The sequence below is a fragment of the Eucyclogobius newberryi genome, unplaced genomic scaffold, assembly GCF_026437365.1.
Source record: "Eucyclogobius newberryi isolate DKJ021-1_F unplaced genomic scaffold, fEucNew1.0.hap1 SCAF_7, whole genome shotgun sequence".
Taxonomy (NCBI): domain Eukaryota; kingdom Metazoa; phylum Chordata; class Actinopteri; order Gobiiformes; family Gobiidae; genus Eucyclogobius; species Eucyclogobius newberryi.
The window spans coordinates 25,002,529-25,019,790 of NW_027316389.1; the positions used below are offsets into that span (position 1 = coordinate 25,002,529).

The 17,262-nt window shown below is 41.6% G+C and overlaps 4 protein-coding genes across 5 annotated transcripts; 3 read left to right on the plus strand and 1 right to left on the minus strand.

Annotated features, from left to right (window-relative positions):
- Window positions 1-3,749: 3,749 nt before the first annotated feature.
- On the plus strand, window positions 3,750-4,476 carry fibina (fin bud initiation factor a). Its single transcript, XM_072434946.1, has one exon. It carries the CDS (start codon window positions 3,787-3,789, stop codon window positions 4,423-4,425), a length of 639 nt encoding a protein of 212 aa, XP_072291047.1. The 5' UTR covers window positions 3,750-3,786; the 3' UTR covers window positions 4,426-4,476.
- A 2,516-nt stretch (window positions 4,477-6,992) lies between these two features.
- tmem276a (transmembrane protein 276a) lies at window positions 6,993-9,351 on the minus strand. Its single transcript, XM_072435348.1, has 4 exons — window positions 8,923-9,351; window positions 8,370-8,483; window positions 8,143-8,280; window positions 6,993-7,756 (listed from the first exon to the last, which is right to left on the minus strand). The coding sequence occupies exons 1-4, from the start codon at window positions 9,317-9,319 to the stop codon at window positions 7,509-7,511; spliced, it is 897 nt and encodes a 298-aa protein (XP_072291449.1). The 5' UTR covers window positions 9,320-9,351; the 3' UTR covers window positions 6,993-7,508.
- A 1,502-nt stretch (window positions 9,352-10,853) lies between these two features.
- spi1a (Spi-1 proto-oncogene a) lies at window positions 10,854-12,614 on the plus strand. The gene is made up of 5 exons (XM_072434889.1): window positions 10,854-10,987; window positions 11,121-11,211; window positions 11,291-11,475; window positions 12,003-12,168; window positions 12,263-12,614. The coding sequence occupies exons 1-5, from the start codon at window positions 10,967-10,969 to the stop codon at window positions 12,571-12,573; spliced, it is 774 nt and encodes a 257-aa protein (XP_072290990.1). The 5' UTR covers window positions 10,854-10,966; the 3' UTR covers window positions 12,574-12,614.
- A 744-nt stretch (window positions 12,615-13,358) lies between these two features.
- On the plus strand, window positions 13,359-17,213 carry LOC140349238 (protein regulator of cytokinesis 1-like). Of its 2 annotated transcripts, XM_072435514.1 has the most exons (14): window positions 13,359-13,495; window positions 13,846-13,978; window positions 14,054-14,176; window positions 14,247-14,480; window positions 14,554-14,724; window positions 14,828-14,977; window positions 15,051-15,198; window positions 15,268-15,404; window positions 15,880-15,975; window positions 16,046-16,192; window positions 16,259-16,369; window positions 16,451-16,543; window positions 16,617-16,784; window positions 17,065-17,213. In XM_072435514.1, exons 1-14 carry the CDS (start codon window positions 13,485-13,487, stop codon window positions 17,134-17,136), a joined length of 1,794 nt encoding a protein of 597 aa, XP_072291615.1. In that variant the 5' UTR covers window positions 13,359-13,484; the 3' UTR covers window positions 17,137-17,213. The 2 variants fall into 2 exon arrangements, with proteins under 2 accessions (XP_072291615.1, XP_072291614.1); XM_072435513.1 differs by having other exon boundaries at window positions 16,451-16,723; window positions 17,065-17,196.
- Window positions 17,214-17,262: the final 49 nt, after the last annotated feature.

The window sequence follows — 17,262 nt, forward strand, 5'->3', positions numbered from 1 at the left end:
ATACATGGAGCGCCATAACCAGGAGCTGGCATAGTGTACAGAAACATCTGTGCAGAGTACTAGCTGGAGACCCCAAGGACAAAGTGGGAAACACCTCCAAAGGTGGAGAACAACCGAGCCAAGGTCCTCTGGGACTGTCCAGATACAGACCGACCGACTGGTAATGGTGAACCAACCAGATATAGTGGTGGTCGACAAGGTGCAGAGGAAAGCTGTTATGGTTGACGTGGCAACACCAAGTGAACATCAGGAAAAAGGAACATGAGAACCTGAAGAAATACCCAGGGCTAGAGAAGGTGTGGAAGGTGAAGGCAAAATTGATGCCCGCGGTCATCAGAGCACTCGGGACAGTGACCCTCAAAGAGAGAGAGAGCTTATACAAAATATGGATTTATAACGAACACAACATACATGCGATACACACCATAGTTAATCACATTCAAGCTGCATAGAGAATGCCCTTTAGGTTGTTGCCTTTTCCAGACACACTCAGACTCTCTAATGTCTGACTATATGAACAAAGTATAATTGTATGTTAGGTTATTCTTGTCCATTGTCAGTCACCCTCCTCTGCTGCCTCTAGGTCTCGACCTCCCCTCAAACATCTCAGCTCTGCAAGAAAATCCAGGACCAACATAAGCCCAAGACACAGAGAAGTACATGTATTAAATCCTGTAGCAGCCCTGTGTACGCCAATGTAACCCAGCTCTGGTCATGTGAAGGAGAAACATTATTTTTTCAGGTGTGGAGACAGAGCCTGCATGAGATTTCTCTGCTTGTACATCTGTCAGGTGTTAAATTCAGCAGCGCTTTTCAAACACACTGTCTCAGAGTGAAAAGTGAAAAAAAAAGCTCCATATGAAATGACTGGACCTTAAGTCAGTGTGGGCTCCCATTGTGGATACAGATTTGTTTTGAGTCCGCGACCTCCAACTGACCTGTTCTCTCATTTGGAAATAATATGTCCACATCAAACATTAAATCTACTACTGTATGACTATGTGCTGGAATTTAAACACCTTTCTATGGAGTGATAAAAGTAAAAAAAAAATAATAATAAATAAATAAATAAATATATATATATATATATATATATATGTATAATTTGTTTTGAAAATAATAAGAATTGGTTAAGATAAGATGTTTAATTGTTTTATTTGTTTTTATAGTTTTATATTTACGCACTTTTTTTTACAAGATGTGTTTACAAAGTTTGTGTTTGTACCATGTTAAGATTGTTTTTACTTTAATTTGTTAAATCTATAATGTCATAAAAAGTATGAACATAACAATAAATGTTATGTTTGTAAAAGTGCCTTAACCCAAACCCATGTTTGTTCCAAGTTTGTAAGTTTTAAAGTTTAATCTAGAATAATTCCTGAATGAACATATGCAGTTTGACACCCATATTATCCTTCTTGTTTTGTGTGTTTCACCTGATGCAGTCCCTGTTCCTCATTATCCCCTCAGTCTGATGTCATGTTGAACCTTTGACCTCTGACATCATCAGCACTGATGGACCTGAGGAATGTGCACAAAGGGAAGTCAGGTGAAATGAGTCAGGTACAATTTTCCTGGGACAGTAATTTTAAGACATTTTCATCAAATTGTGTTAATGAAAGACAGTTACTTATACTGTATTTTGGGATTAAATTGAGAAAATAAAATGCTATTATTTTTGTCACAGAGTGTTTGAAAAGTCCACGCTGTGTTCAGCTAAAATGACCCGCTCCTCAGCTAAAAGTAACTTAAAGGTGGTATGGACGATTTTTTTTCAGCAAATTTTTTATCATATTTCCTCGTGGCGTGGATAAATCATTAGTCCTGCCACGTATCAATCATAAAACGCACCTATCGCTCACCTGCAGCCGCGTCAGGCTCGTCCCCACGTTTCCGCGTGCCTAAGTGCATGGATCTATCATAATATAGTTCCCTCAGTGTACGGGGCAAAATGAAGACGGAGAAAGACAGTTCGAGCTGACGCAGAAGTGGACAGAAATCTACGGGAGACGAGCGATGCGATGCGCTCCGTTGCGCTAATAAACAAACGCACGTGTGTGTTGTATCAGTCCACACGGGGGAGTGCGCATGTGCACTTCCGCCTGCGTTCTCAAATCGCCGAAAAATTGTCCATACCGCATTTAAAGAAAGAGATTTTTAGGAAAATTGAAGTTGTTTTTGGTGGACAAAATGTTTTTTTTATCTTCAACAAACATGTAAAATATACTGCCTGTCCATATTGAAAAAAAAAATTGTCACTTTCAATTTAGCTGAGCAAATAAGAGCCTCCGTCTTTCATCTGCAACATGGTATTTAAACCCAACTCATGCAGTCAGTGGCTTCTCATTTCTGAAACAGCCATGTGGAAAGACAAATCCCTTGGTCATGGAACAGATGGTATAGGTTATAGATGGACTAATCTGTCTGACTGGGTACACACAGTCACAACATGTATATTTTCTGTAGATGTTCTTTCATTTTCCACTGATGTTAGTATAGTGCCAGTGCACGTTGGTCACTGTTCTGTGCAGTCTGAGTGTGATGCTTGGCCCCTTCACAATAAGCACCACACAACATTTACATTTCTATTTTTTTGGGTCAAATATAGAAAAGGCAACAAATTGAAACCCATTTAAAGACCAAGGAGGTTTCAACCTTATATGACTCTCTTTACCTGATCCACAAAATGTATGATGAAAATCATAGAATATGATCTATTTATGCATTTATAAATCAAATGTATAATTTAATATTTGGTCCAAAATCAAATTTGAGTTTCAAATCAATAGGATTATAGGGCCAATTGTCCAATAGGATTCTGACATTGTCAATACAACTTATTTCTTTTGTCTTATAGGATTCTGAGGATTCTAATGGTAAAGTTGGAATAGGACTTTATAGGGTTAGGTAAGATGTTACATTTAGGCTGAGCAACATTAAACATCTTTTGGATTGAAGGCTTAGTACCAATAACCTATAAAGGCTACTTCTTCTACTTTGATTATTACTACACTTCAAGTATGATTAGCCTTGCCAATAAATTTGTTAATTATTAGTTTATTACTCGCTAGTATCCATGAGGCGGACAAAGAGTAAGAGAGGCAACTCATTCTAAATAATATGCTTCCTATCCCTAAAGTGCAAGACCCTAATGTTGTGTTTACTGCAAAAACGTTTTCAGGTTTACTGCCACTGACATACTGATGTATGTGGGACCGCCCAGCAATGATGAATTATCTGTAACAGGGTTTACAGTGAAGAGTTAGAGCAGTCCACACAGCGGGTAATGTGATCCCCTCACGAACCATCACTGTCAGGAGGAACTACAATGGCACCAGAAATAAATATGTTTTCTGTGCTTTTTAATTTCTAACTAACTTGGTTAGTATGGAGTATTGTGGCATTCGAGTAATGTTATGTAATTGAGCAGAGTTTGAGGTTTATTATTGTTAAGCGCTTAGGCTAAAAATGAAATAAATCAATAAACGGTAGGCTAGTTAATTGTAGGCCTATTGGCCTGTGGCATCAAATATGTACGGCCAACTTAGAGAAACATTTGGACAAATTACACCGGGCATTCAATTAAATATTAAAAAATAGGTTTATGTTCGCATGGGTCATGCCGCTCTCATGCGCCTGTTTCCCCTGTGGCTCCATGTGATTTCGGAGGGGCCACAAGGGGCCCCTGTTTGCTCTTTGAGCTGTGAGTGTCTATGGGGGACTGTGTAACCAGAGCCAGGACCATTCCAGCTCAGAAGCGGAGCACAGGAGGCAGACACAGACGCGATGGAGCCGGTGCCTGTGCTGCTGCTGCTGCTGCTGCTGGTGTTCGCGTGTGGCCCTTTGGGCTGGGCCCTTTATACGGGGCCCCTGCAGCCCGAGATTTCCAACGGGACCTTCCACCACTTCTTTGTCCCTGACGGAGACTACGAGGAAAACGTGGATCCGGAGCATTGCCAGATGCTGTTTAAGTTTTCAGACGTGTCCCCGTGCGCCGCGGGACAGCATGAGGACTCCGAGGTGCGCGACGACTTCATCATCACCAAACTTCAGGCTGAGGACTCCGCGCGCCTCTTGGAGAGCATCGGGCGCACGGTGACGCACGAGCTGGACGGTGAGGACAGCTATGGCAATTTCCTCCGGAAAGAGATCTCCCAAATCGGCGACGCCTTCGCCGGAGTGGACAAGTCTCTGCTGGAGCTGGAAGTGAAGTTCAAACAGAGCCAAGACACCGAGCTGCGCGAGGAGCAACAGCTCAGTGGACATGTGCTCAAACAAGTGGGGGAAATCAAGAACACTTTGAGAGAGACCACGGACATCTCTCAAGGACTCAAAGACAAGCACGAGCTTCTGTCCCTCATTGTCCGCAGCCATGGCACGAGACTGAACCGCCTTAAGACCGAATATCTGAACACGGGCTCCTAAGAACCAGAACAAATGTATATGTCCTTAATTTGCCGAAGTGATACTTAGATCCACGAGACTGGGTCAAAAGAAACCAAGTTTATCAAATTGAAAAAAACTTATTATTTTGACCCAGTCCCAACACCACTCGTTCATAAAACATTCAAGGAATGGTCGGTTTTATTTTATTCCCCTTTTTTTGTGTGTTTTATGGAGTCACTGGGGCTGCTGGTGTGACCCTTTGCGTGTCTGTGTGTAATTGGTGTCAGGAGCCAGCCAGTCTCCTCACTCTGTATTTTTATTAGTTCATGTGGAGTTGTTATTCAGATTATTGTAATTTTCATGACACATCTACACTTAAAGTCCACATGCAGACAGATTTTATTTTCGAATGTCAGTCTGTCTTGTTTACATGGTCTAATATATCCAGGCTGATAGTGCTTTGGCTGCTCATCCTTCTGATGATGTTTATCTTCTCCTTTTGTGTCAGCAAAATTCTTACTGGGACACTGAAGGTATATGGCGCCTGCTTGTTTTGAATTCCTGAATAGCAGCGCCGTGGGGCCTCCACATCACCATCTACTGTCAGCCTGTTTTCACTTACACCGTGTATTTAATATTTTAAAGCCAGTTAGTGGTATATCTTTCCACATAAGCACTGTTTAAAACGCTCTTGTCTGCAGCATGAGCTTAGAGCTGTGCCCACTTCTAACAGAGATAATCTGTGTATGTGCAGGAGCCAGATGGGTGAAACTGGGTGTGATTTCCTCTGTCTGGTTTTCCTCACAGTCCATTCTCTCCAGAGGGACCCCCAAGTTTAAAAACAGCCCTCTATAGCACACCACAGTCAAAGAAAATGTCTCAAGAAATGTAGAGAAATGGGCTATTAAATGCATATTATTTACATTTTTTTAAAGTTAATTGTTGTATAGTATATATTCTATCTTTGTCTTTGCGGTTCGCTTCAGAGATGACCAAAGTAAACTGAATCTGTCTAATAACGTGCAGTGTTTATTTATAATCCAACGGTTGTGGCTCCAATATAAACTGGTTTAAACAACTGGCCCCCAAATCATTATTTTCAGTCTTTTTACATGTTCTCTGGCTTGATCACCTTTGTGGTTAATTACCTTAAGTTATTTTCCTCCATGTTTGGAGATACTCACCTTAATTAAAAGTCTTGACTCTTGATAGCACCATAACATTTTTTACAAATTGTCCACCCATAGCTGCTACCATCCATTGTAGCTCAAAAGATTCAGTGAGATCATAAAGTTCAGTGTTTGGGTAGTGTCCCTTGTGCTTTGGCCTAGGGCGGCCTGTCAGAAGAATGTCCGCTCCTCTTTCTCTCTTATTTAAAGGACAAACAAAGTAGGGTCAGGAATGTAGAGCAGTGTTGATCTGAGAGCTCACCGATCCGTCTCTGTGCCAAAAACAAAACCCCAAAATCGAATTCCTCCCTGGAGCAGCTACTATGCTTACGCCATTGGAAATGTTAAAGAAGCTACTGTTTTGTCTAAGGTTGTTGCTCTTATTTTAGTGTTTGTGTTTTTATATACCAGGAATTCAGGTCTTGGAGATTGTAATTCAAGCTGATGTCAACATGGAAAACAATCAGATTTTTTAAATTTAAAATGTCATTCTTCATATACCTATATTTATTGTTTTCAAGTCATAGTTACATAGTAAAGAAACATCTCTTGTGTAGTTTGGAGGTTCCAGTCCACATCGTACAATAAACGAGGAATGACCTCATAAAAATGCATGTTTGACCACATGGAATAATTAGTACAGCCCAACACAGCAGGTGTTTCCAGTCAGCACTACACTGTGACATGACCTACTCTACTCTCCAAGTCCCTGACCCTGACATACACAGACAAAGATCAGCATCGACCACTGAATGGTGTCAAGTGGGATTACATGGATAGTGCGCCTGATCTTACAAATATATATATATATATATATATATATATATATACATATATATATATATATATATATATATATATATATATATATATATATATATATATATGTATTTAAACAATTTCAGCCCCAAAGCTTTATTTGACAGTTGTGTCGTGAAAGGGGATAGTTGTTGGCAAATGCTGTGGGCTGGACTCGAACCCAAGAAGCCCCCAACCACTGCACCACCAGTGAAGCTCCAATTACGCTTTTCCACCAAGGCCCTCAAAGTGCTTTACAAGACATAGTGGGAGAAACGTCTTGCCTAATGACACAACATTTCCTCTAGCCTCACTGTGACACCTGATGTTCTAGTACTGACTAGGCCCTGTCCTGCTTAGCTTCTGAGAGCTGACGAGATAGGCACTGGCAAGCAGGCATGTGACATGTCATTTAACGGCGCTTGTTTGGTGATTTACAATGCAGATGTATTACTGAAAGGCAGTATTTGCAGTCCTGCCAGCTGTTGTCTGTTTGATTTGTCTTGTTTGGCTTTGCCACAAAATGTAAAAGACTTAGTCTCTAGTGGTAGAGTAGTAGTCACTTACCCAACATTTTAAAGAATAAAAAGGAGGGCATAAAACTCCTCTGCTGGTGTTGTGCATGGAAAGAGAAAGTGGTTTTGCAAGGCTTCTTTTATTCTTTAAAAATATTTCCATTGTTAAGACCTTGAAAACAACAAAACATTTTCTCAAACACAGTTTGGTCTTAATGTCATGTTTTCATTGAATACACACAAATGCATCTGCATACATACAGTTGAAAATACATGTAAATATTTTGATGAGTACATCATGATACACAGTTGCCCTTTTGAAATGTGACAGACCACGTCATTATATTCAATACAGATTTCAAAGTTGTGCTATCAGTTTCCTGCCAGTTGTAAGTATTCTTTTTTTACAGGCAGATTCAGCAAAAAGTTTTGTATAACTATTCTCCTCTTGAAGAGCAGGCAATAACACGGAACAGTTCAATCAGAAAAGTGGAGCAGAAGAAGCACCTGACCTTGTGCATTTCTCTTCAGGTAAAGTCCCGCCTTAAGTCCATGTGAGACTCTGTGTCTCAAAGGCGAGTCCCTGTGTAAAGGTCCACAGCAGGGCTCAACACTGCCTGCATTAACACTGTGAGTGCTGTCACACGCAGCCGTTCTCCTGCCGCGGCTTGTGTGCCACAGGGGTCTGTGGAGGGTACAAGGAGGGGGCCAGAGTACAGAGGAAACCAGCCAGGAGCGTCAGGCCCAGGCCCCCCCAGGCACAGAACATGGACCAGCCATAACCATGACTGATGTCCTCCGGGATCCCAAACATGTAGCGTGGATAGCGCGACAGTTCAAAGTTGATTCCAGCCACACAGGTGCAGAGAGAGATGATGCAGCATGTCCCTGACAGAAAACAAGAGACATATTTAGACATAAGACCTCAAACCTGTTTTGGGGACTTGTGAGGTGTGTTTACAGAACCAAGGTTTGTGACACTGAAAAATAATGTAGAATGAATGTACTTTAAATAATATAAATGTATCAACAATGTATAGTACGATTATTTATTTAATATTTGTGATTGAGCAAATTTTATGTTAAACATCACTTAAATCATATATAACTATAACAGGTGCATAAAGACACACTTTCACTACCTAATCACTTTAATAGTATGAATTGAAGCATGTTAATTTTGTGGTGCAGAGCAGAGCTGGACAGTGTCTACACACTGCCCCTTAGTGGTAGGACTGAGCAGTGCAGGCTTTATGTAAAGCGCGTCCTCTTACCTCCCATAAGGAAGAGCAGTCCGGCCACATACTGCATCAGATCATGCTCCTTACAACAGCCCAGCACGCCTATGATCCAGCCAAACAGGATGATAGATATGGCCATACCAATGAAACTGGCTGTCATCCTTTGGAGATCTGAGAACACAGTCAGAGACAGTGAGGCGCACTGTGCACGTGTTAAATAACAGCTTCAGTAGATGCAGAGGGGATTTGAAATCACTCACGGAGCGCATGCCACTCATCTTGGCGTATAGTCTTAGTCAGATTGACAGGCAGATTCCTGGGCAGCGCTGAAGATGAGTAGTAGTATTTTATTTGCGTGCAGCGTGGGACCAATCCTGCGCGTGTGTAAACAACATAAGTCAAATAGGAGCTGAGACAGAACACCACACAGCTCTCAGTTGCCACCCCCACACCCTCACCTCTCCGCCTCCCCCAAAGCATCCCCTTTCTGCTCCATCACCCACCCGTCCACCCACACCACAAAAGGGACAAGCGCAGCAGCTTATCCTCTCGATCTGTGTTACTACAGCGCGCTCCCTCAGGCCAAATCAGCACCGGATTGTTACTGTACTCCGTGTTCAGGCGCTGCGTAGGCCTGAGCGGGCTGTGCGCATCACCTTGGATAGCGCATTCATGACACAATAAGGCTGCCAATTCAACACACACACACGCACGCACACACACACACACACACACACACACACACACACACACACACACACACACACACACACACACAGGCGCGTCAACAGCACCACGGACAGCGCAACACACCTTTAAAGATTAAATCCTCCGTCTCCAGGTCAAAACCCTCCCGGTGACACTTCCTCCACAGCCCGGTCATGGTGGAGTTATATTGCCGACTGCAGAGCGACTCCATGGCCGAGGCTTGAGGCGAGAGGTGCCGCTTCGCCCGCAGCAGCATCTCGCCGCGCACCCCGGAGCCTTTCCGCTCTACGTGCTTCTCCTTCGGCAGCATCCGGAGAGGCAGGTTGGAGATGTATATGAACCCGGGGTCGTTTCGTTTGTTGGAGTAAGTCTTGCATCGTTCCCGGTGTCTCCTCGCGTCCGTCTCGTACCAGTTGTCCGTGCTGAGCGCCACCGCGATGAGCCCCAAGGCGCAGAAAGCCAAGCACAAGCCCGCCACGGTCAAAGTCCTCATCGCAGCCATGTTCCCATACACCGCGCCGCGAAACCACGGGACGGGGTGTTTTTTTTCCCTCCGCTCCGGTGCTGGCTCACGGGCAGGACGGCTGGCAGGTTGGCTCAAACTGTCAGTGCATAAGGTGGTGCGGAGGAAATTGAGCAATACGCGCGAATTTAAATTGCAGATACACTGTGCAAGCCATCGTAGGTCCGCGATCAATCAAAGCACGGGTGAAATAGGCAATAGTGAAGAGGCAGGGGATAAACGCATGTGGGCCTCGCAGGGCTATTTTGGTTGTCTCCCCCTCTACGGATGTGAACTGTCTCTAGCCTTGATACTGGTCACTTGGACGTCTCTATCCAGCAGATGGAGACAAAGCCAACGACGAGCCCAGGACATACTGTGTTTGACGAGCCTATATGCCCCGCACGTACAGCACAGACAGATGGACAAGTTGTAAACAGGATGTTCCTCATTCACAATTTAAAAGACCTTGTTGTGTTACGTAACAAAACATTTTCTTTGGAGACGCAAAATGAAAATCCACAATTTAATTTATTTTAGATCCAATGCAACAGGAGTGAAGGAGAAATTAGGGCTCATGGGTAGAAACCAGCACATTGATTCCAGCAAGGGTTGGACGTATTAGAAAAAAACGTTTATCAAACAGAAGTTAAAACATGACTTAAAAAATGACTTGTGATTTAATTATAAGACAATTGGAAAATCAGCAAAATTGATCACAAAGGTGCATTTACACCCTTATTTGAAAGTTTACAACATAACGTTTTTCTTTTCTCTTTTTAATTATTGATCAGCTCTATTAATATATTTTAAACAACATGATCTAAATTCTGAGCACTTGCATACATCACTCTCTGGGCATTTTGTGTATGTCCACTCCTCTGTCTGCCTTTTAATTGCACCTTGAGGACGAATAAGGTTATATTTTAATTGAATGTGCATGTTCTCCGTAATAACATGTTCAACATAATAACATTACATTACAGACTCTTGAAGGGCCCCCTTATAGTTTCTTGCACTGGGTTGTGGACTGGATACAAAAATACATCCAATAAAATCAGACAATGTGGAGAATGAATATGGTGTGAGTTGTGTTTTGACTTGAAACTTGGGACACAGTGGCCTGTGGGGGGATCTTATGGCTCTACTTCCTCAAAAAGGAAGACCTAATGCCCTGTTAAAAGAGGAACAGGCCAAATCCAAACTTCACTTTTAGTTTCATCTCTTATTTTGTGTCAATGCCACTTTATAGTCTACACAAGTATAATATAATAATAATAATAAGGGAATGGACTAAAGTCGCAACATAACTTAAAAACTGTACTTAAATATACATAGGCAACTTGATTATTAAATTACCATACAATCCACATCAACTTAAATTGAACGATAAATTCAAATTCAAGTTCTCTCATAACATCCAGTGCATCACAGAGAAAACGTCAACATTTCATAAAGAAAGAACTTTGAATTTGTGGTCATCAGGAACTAGCTGAATTTAATATGACTTTGACAACTGATTGACTTAAATGTAGCCAGTAAGTCCAGCGCACAGAGCAGTTTCACTTCCCACTTGACTAATGACGTTAGTGTCACAGTAAAGCTATAAGAACATCCACCAGCAGTTACAACAGACGCTCCTTTATAATGGATGGATACATCATTTCCGTAAGTATGGACAGACCAAACAGCATATATTTATTGTTTGGTTAATTTCATTGTTACTGTGCAATACTGTGCAAGTCCTAACATGTTACAGCAATTTGGGAGTGTTTTTTGAAAATCTATATTTATGTTAAAGAGTTCAGAGGACATTGCTCCAAATGATCCAGGGCCATTTCGTCCACCCGTTGATCTCTACCCTTACCTGAATGTTGGGGATATTTATGATGGTGAGATAACACATTTTTAACTTCTGAACATGCACATTTTGCACCCACGTTTGTGTCTAACTCGGATATATTTTCTCAGAGCACAGGTGGACGTTGCACTCTGAACGCATGCAACCAGCAGACTTTGAAAACGCTCCAGTAAACCATCTGACCGAGCTGCAGTCAGTGTCTCCTCAGCAGCTCACACAGCCCTTCCGTTACAGCACTGAAGCATTGCCTCTTCACTTAGACCCACCGCTTATCCCATTGTCAATGTCCCCACAAGTAAGTGCTCCTAAGAAACGTATAATGTTCAATGTTTCACCAAAAATGTTGCAAAACTTAACACATTTTCACTTATTTGCTTTATTTTATTTTAAAACAAGCCTTCTAACAAATACAACAGGGTATCTGGGATATGTGGCAGATAACATAAATTACAAAAAAAGACACATAAACAATATTAACTCTTTATAATCACTCACTTGTGCAATTTATGATATATTTTCTAGAATCTTTACAATCTTGTTACCAATGTTAATTTCTATTTTACAAAGCAACTTCCCCTTTTTATCACAGCAACGGTCTATAAATGAAAATGTCAGACTGCGTATGTGTGACAGCAAAAATTGGCTTTCAAATTGTGCATATAGTTATTATTTGTGTGGCGCAGTCGGGTGTCATGTTTGTGGATTAGAATCCCATGTTTTGCAGATCATATAGTTCTGTATTCTCCCCATTGGCTTTTTATTGTCTTCAAAAAGGCTTGACTTAATAATAATTCAATAATCATTGGTTTTCATTTGGACTAGATCCCATTTTATGGCCCAACATTGTGCTACCAGTACCAACCGGCCCCCTCACCTGTCCAGTACTACTCAGAGGAGGAACAGAGGGATGTTAGTCCACCATTGGAGGTGTCTGAAGGAGAAGACGAATATGAACCACACAGATTATCGTCTATAAGGAGAGACACTAGTGAGTGGGCCATTTGATCAGAGTTCAAAACATTAAGGTGAATGATATGTACTGCATACCAACAGCTCAAACTCTATCTGCGTATGTTTTGTAGTTAACAAGAAGAAGATCCGTTTGTACCAGTTCCTTCTTGACTTGCTCCGAAAAGGTGATATGAGCGACAGTATTTGGTGGGTGGACCAGGACAAGGGAATCTTCCAGTTCTCCACCAAACACAAGGAGGTCCTTGCAAGCCAATGGGGCATACAGAAGGGAAACCGCAAGAAAATGACCTACCAAAAAATGGCAAGAGCACTCAGAAACTATGGAAAAACAGGAGAAATTAAAAAAGTCAAAAAGAAACTAACTTACCAGTTCAATGAAGAAGTGCTGAGAAACCATTATCTTCGCCACTTTTCACACTGAAAACAAGAAACGCTTATTTTTTCACTGAAATCAATGTTACTATTTAAATTATGTTGCTGTATTTCCTTTTAATTGCAGAAATAAACATCTATTCAGTCACTCCAATGAATGTTGTAGTTACTATTACATCTTGCACATTTCACTTTTAGACTGCATTTATAAAGCTACAAATGAGACATGATAGAAGTGGTCAAGCCTCACAGAAACAGTCTTGATCCTTTATAATAAGCTAATGCAAGGTGTGAATTATGTTTATTGCAATTGAACTCACAATACAAGCAAAATATTACAATAAAAACAACACCAAATCATAACACGATGTCGATCTTGCCTGCTTTACTCTTTTATTATTATTTATACTGCGCTTTTCCACCTTCAACGCACTCAAAGCGCACAAATGTGGGTGACGTGTCTTACCTTCGGACACAATGACGTTTCCTCTAGCGCCCCCTTGTGGCATTAACCAGGCCCTGCTTAGCTTCCACGGGCTGAGCGGGTATGACTAACCAAACCACAGAACCATAATTCACAGATGCTGAACTGCTGTGTGGATATCGTCAGCATCACTCACTGTTGTTAACAAAACCCGAAAAGTAAAAATAAAACAAACAAAACATAGTGTAAAATATTTATTCTAGATCCTCAGGTTTCACCATGGGTTTCACGCATCTGATTACTTGCGGATAGCCCCGCCCTTCGAAACACTCACGCGCCTGCGTCATGTGCCAACAGCCAATCAGAGGCGCTGGGTTGTTTCGGTCCAAATTTCAAACGTCGAGTCGCCTCAGACAAACGTTACGGCCAGCGGCAGCCACACCGCGGCCACCCCTGGAGTAGTTTAGGCTACGTTTAAAGCCTATTTTTTAAATCTGTTCAGAAGATAGATCATTAGTGCGGCCCGTGGACACAAAATGAGAGTGAGGTGGGTAAAAAATGTTATGCTATTTGTGTGGGTTTGTCTAATTGATAGCTTTAGTTAGCTCGTTTAGTTAGCTTTGAACGCTGATCGCGATAACGCCAATTTGCTAAATATAACGTGAAATCATCTTATTATGTTCTTAATCCAATTATAATTTATTTCTGTTCAATTAACCTCAAGCAACAAAGTGTCATCTTCATGGACTTTAAGCTATTTGTCATGTGAAACTGACAGTTAAGATCAGTAAATTCTCCATTGTTAGGAACGAGTTTTGTAAAAGGAAACGTCTTAAACCGATTTGTTCAGTTGTAGGAAATGGGGACATTGAATTGACTCATTGTGTTTGTTTTCAGTGAGGTTCACGCCGCAGAGTCCGTTGCTTACCTCAACAGGGCTCTGGTGAAATTGCAGGATATTTGGGAGGAAATCGGAATCCCTGAAGAGCAGCGACTTCAGAGAACCAATGACGTCCATAATTACATTAAAGTGAGTTTCAGATTTCCTTCTAGGGTTTGGATTGAGGTGTAGAAGTATTTTAATGTCCATCTCCTTCCCCCACAGGGCTTACTGGACTTGATGATCACGGAGGAGGAGGATCTCAAGAAGAGACTTATTAAAACCATTGAGAGCTGTCGCAAAGAAATGAATATTTTGTGCAGTGAACTCCATTTGCCCCCATTTGAGGTACTTTTGGCATTGATGACTTGTATATAATTGTATACATTGCCGTACTAATTGGGATGTTGAATTAAAGGAGGAAGGGGGCTGCACCATTTTGCAGCTGGAAAAGAATTGTCGCACACAACTTGAGGGCTTCAAAAAACACAAAAAGCTACGGATGGAAGAATTGGAAAGCCTTAAGGCCAAAGACCGTGAACTCTGTGACATTATGGGCACCACACCTTTCTCCATTGACAAGGATTCTGTTCCTTCACTGAAGCAGCTTGAGAGCTACCGCGCCTATGTGGACGAGCTGACCAAACAAAAGGTTTTACTATTCACTCTACTACATAATCGTATTTTGTACTACTTTTATTTACCTTTTTTTTACACATGTTTAGGAGCAACGTCATGAGGAGTTTGTCAGTTTGAAGAAGGCGATTGCTCAGTGCATGGAAGACCTAGAACGCCAACCTGAGACGAGTTTTGAGATGGATGTAATGTGTGAGGATGAAGAGGCATTTTTTCTGTCAACTGATAACATCGCTGCTCTTAAAATTCTTCTTAGTCAGGTATAACTTTACTGAATTTGCAGTTTATGCTTTAAATATACATTATTATTATTATTATTATGTTTATGTTTATTATGTTAATACAATGATTTTATGCTTCCAGCTCCAAGCAGGTAAAGCTGAAATAGAGATGCACTGTGCTTCTTATCGCACAAAAATACAGGAACTCTGGGAACGGCTTAAAGTCCCCCAAGAGGAGAGGGATCATCTTTCTGAACACATGCTTAACACAAAAAAGAAGAACGTAGAGGCAGTAAGGGCCAAAATGCTTTATTACAATATTTTAATTGTTACTGTTGTACTAATTTTGTAAACTACATTTGCAGCTTCAGACAGAGCTCCGGCGACTTGAGGTGTTGAAAATTCAGAGCCTGAAAAGTGTGATCGAAGCCATCAGGGCTGAGATTGTACCTTTGTGGGAAAAATGCTTCTACAGTCAAGAGCAGTGCCAAGCTTTTACGGCATATCAAGATGGTACTTCACTTATCTTATTTGTAATGTTAGGTATAAATCCTTGTTATAAAAATGTCATTTTATTTTTAGATGAATTTACTGAGGAGTTGCTTGACCTGCACGAGGCTGAGATCGGCAAACTGAAGAAGTGTTATGAGGACCACAAAGAAATGTTTGAGGGAGTCACTAAATGGCAGTCGAACTGGACGTTGTACTTGGAACTTGATGTAAGTATTTTAAAGGCGGTATGGACGATTTTTCGGCGATTTGAGAACGCAGGCGGAAGTGCGCATGCGCACTCCCCCGTGCGGACCGATACAACACACACGTGCGTTTGTTTATTAGCGCAACAGAGCGCATCGCATCTCTCGTCTCCCGTAGATTTCTGTCCACTTCTGCGTCAGCTCGAACTGTCTTTCTCCGTCTTCATTTTGCCCCGTACACTGAGGGAACTATATTATCATAGATCGATGCGCTTAGTCACGCGGAAACGTGGGGGCGAGCCTGATGTGGCTGCAGGTGAGCGGTAGGTGCGTTTTATGATTGATACGTGGCAGGACAAATGATTTATCCACGCCACGAGGAAATATGATTTTAAAAAAAAATTGCTGGAAAAAATCGTCCATACCACCTTTTTAACTAATTTGATCTTGGGTTGATTGTATGTATATTGACAAAATGCATTTTTTTTTTCAAATGCAGAAAAAAGCCAATGATCCTGCAAGATTCAATAACAGAGGTGGGAATCTTCTTAAAGAAGAGAAGCAGAGGGCCGACTTGCAGAAAAGCATACCCAAGGTAAGTGTTTTGTTTTAAGTTGGCCAGTGAGTGATGAGATGCATTAAGATTGCATATTTTACGGTTTCAGTTGGAGAAGGTCCTGAAAACAGAAATCGATATCTGGGAGCAGGAGAATGATAGGGAGTTCCTTGTGAATGGACAGAAGTTTCTTGACCATGTTCAGCAGCAGTGGGAGAACCACCATAATGAGAAGGAGAAGGAGAAGCTGGAAAGGGTATGTGTTTTTCCAAATGATTTTCAGGATCAGGATTCAGCATAGTGATTTTGTGTTCTACTTCAGCAACTCAAGAAAACCAAACAAACTCAAGAGGACATGATGTTTGGAACTTCCATCAGGACACCATCTAAAAGGCGCCTTGCTGGAACTACCACACCCGGCAAAATGAGAAAGGTAAGACGTTGAGCAATGCGTTTTTATGTCTGCTACAACTTCAACGATTTGTGACTAAAATCCATCCTGGTCTTTTGACAGATTAACAGTGCGTCCACGCTGTCCACTCCAACCAGCATCCTTGGTGGAACGTTGTGCCAGTCAATCCAGAAACTGCCCTTGTCGGCCAGCAAGGTGTGCACTACTCTCCTTTACCTTCATGTCCTACTTGCATCACTAGTCACATTGCAAATACGGTTTGTTGCAGAGTCTTGGTTTGCGAACTCCTGGACAGATGAAGACTCCGCGCATGTTGGAGCGAAATAAGGAGAACATCTCCCACCTACATCGAAACACTCCATGTGCCACACTAAGGTCTCAGGATACTAACGATCACACCTTTAACTCTGTTGCGGGCTCCTATGTGGACTTTGCGGTAAATGTGGCTCTATATGTTCAGTCACTGGTCTTATTTTTGTGTCTTATGTGAGTCCTACATTTTAGCGCTCACTTAAACATTTGTCCTCTTTGATAACACAAACAAAATGAGGCTGAACTTTCTTAAACGTGATTCATTTAGCTTTCTATTGCTGAAAATTGTACTTCTGAAAATCTATTTCATTCTTAAATCCAAACGACCCACTCATTATTCACATAACTTGGATTACACATGACTGTACGTTGAGTTCACCACTAAATTTGTTTTGTTCTTTCAGAGAGACCTCTCGAAGGCTTCTAAATCAAATGTGAAGACTCGAGTGCTGAACTCCACGGTGAGTCACCACTGACATGACTGAGCGGCATCAGGGGTTCTGACTCTTAAAATTGTGCACAACAAAACTTTAATGTAAACCTCCACAAAAAAATGTAAATTTTAAGTGTTCAAGACAGCAGGAATTGTTTTTATTAGAAGG

Bases quoted from the DNA above. Each gene is read 5' to 3' on its own strand.
- fibina (XM_072434946.1), top strand. From the start codon at position 3,787: ATGGAGCCGGTGCCTGTGCTGCTGCTGCTGCTGCTGCTGGTGTTCGCG.
- tmem276a (XM_072435348.1), bottom strand. From the start codon at position 9,319: ATGGCTGCGATGAGGACTTTGACCGTGGCGGGCTTGTGCTTGGCTTTC. The intron at 8,484-8,922 runs GTGTGTTGCGCT...ACACACGCGCAG, and splicing joins GGAGGATTTAATCTTTAAAG to GATTGGTCCCACGCTGCACG. The intron at 7,757-8,142 runs GTAAGAGGACGC...GTTTTCTGTCAG, and splicing joins ACTGCTCTTCCTTATGGGAG to GGACATGCTGCATCATCTCT.
- spi1a (XM_072434889.1), top strand. From the start codon at position 10,967: ATGGATGGATACATCATTTCC. The intron at 10,988-11,120 runs GTAAGTATGGAC...TTTATGTTAAAG, and splicing joins TGGATGGATACATCATTTCC to AGTTCAGAGGACATTGCTCC. The intron at 11,212-11,290 runs GTGAGATAACAC...ATATTTTCTCAG, and splicing joins TGTTGGGGATATTTATGATG to AGCACAGGTGGACGTTGCAC.
- LOC140349238 (XM_072435514.1), top strand. The intron at 14,481-14,553 runs GTTTTACTATTC...ACACATGTTTAG, and splicing joins ACGAGCTGACCAAACAAAAG to GAGCAACGTCATGAGGAGTT. The intron at 16,544-16,616 runs GTGTGCACTACT...GGTTTGTTGCAG, and splicing joins TGCCCTTGTCGGCCAGCAAG to AGTCTTGGTTTGCGAACTCC.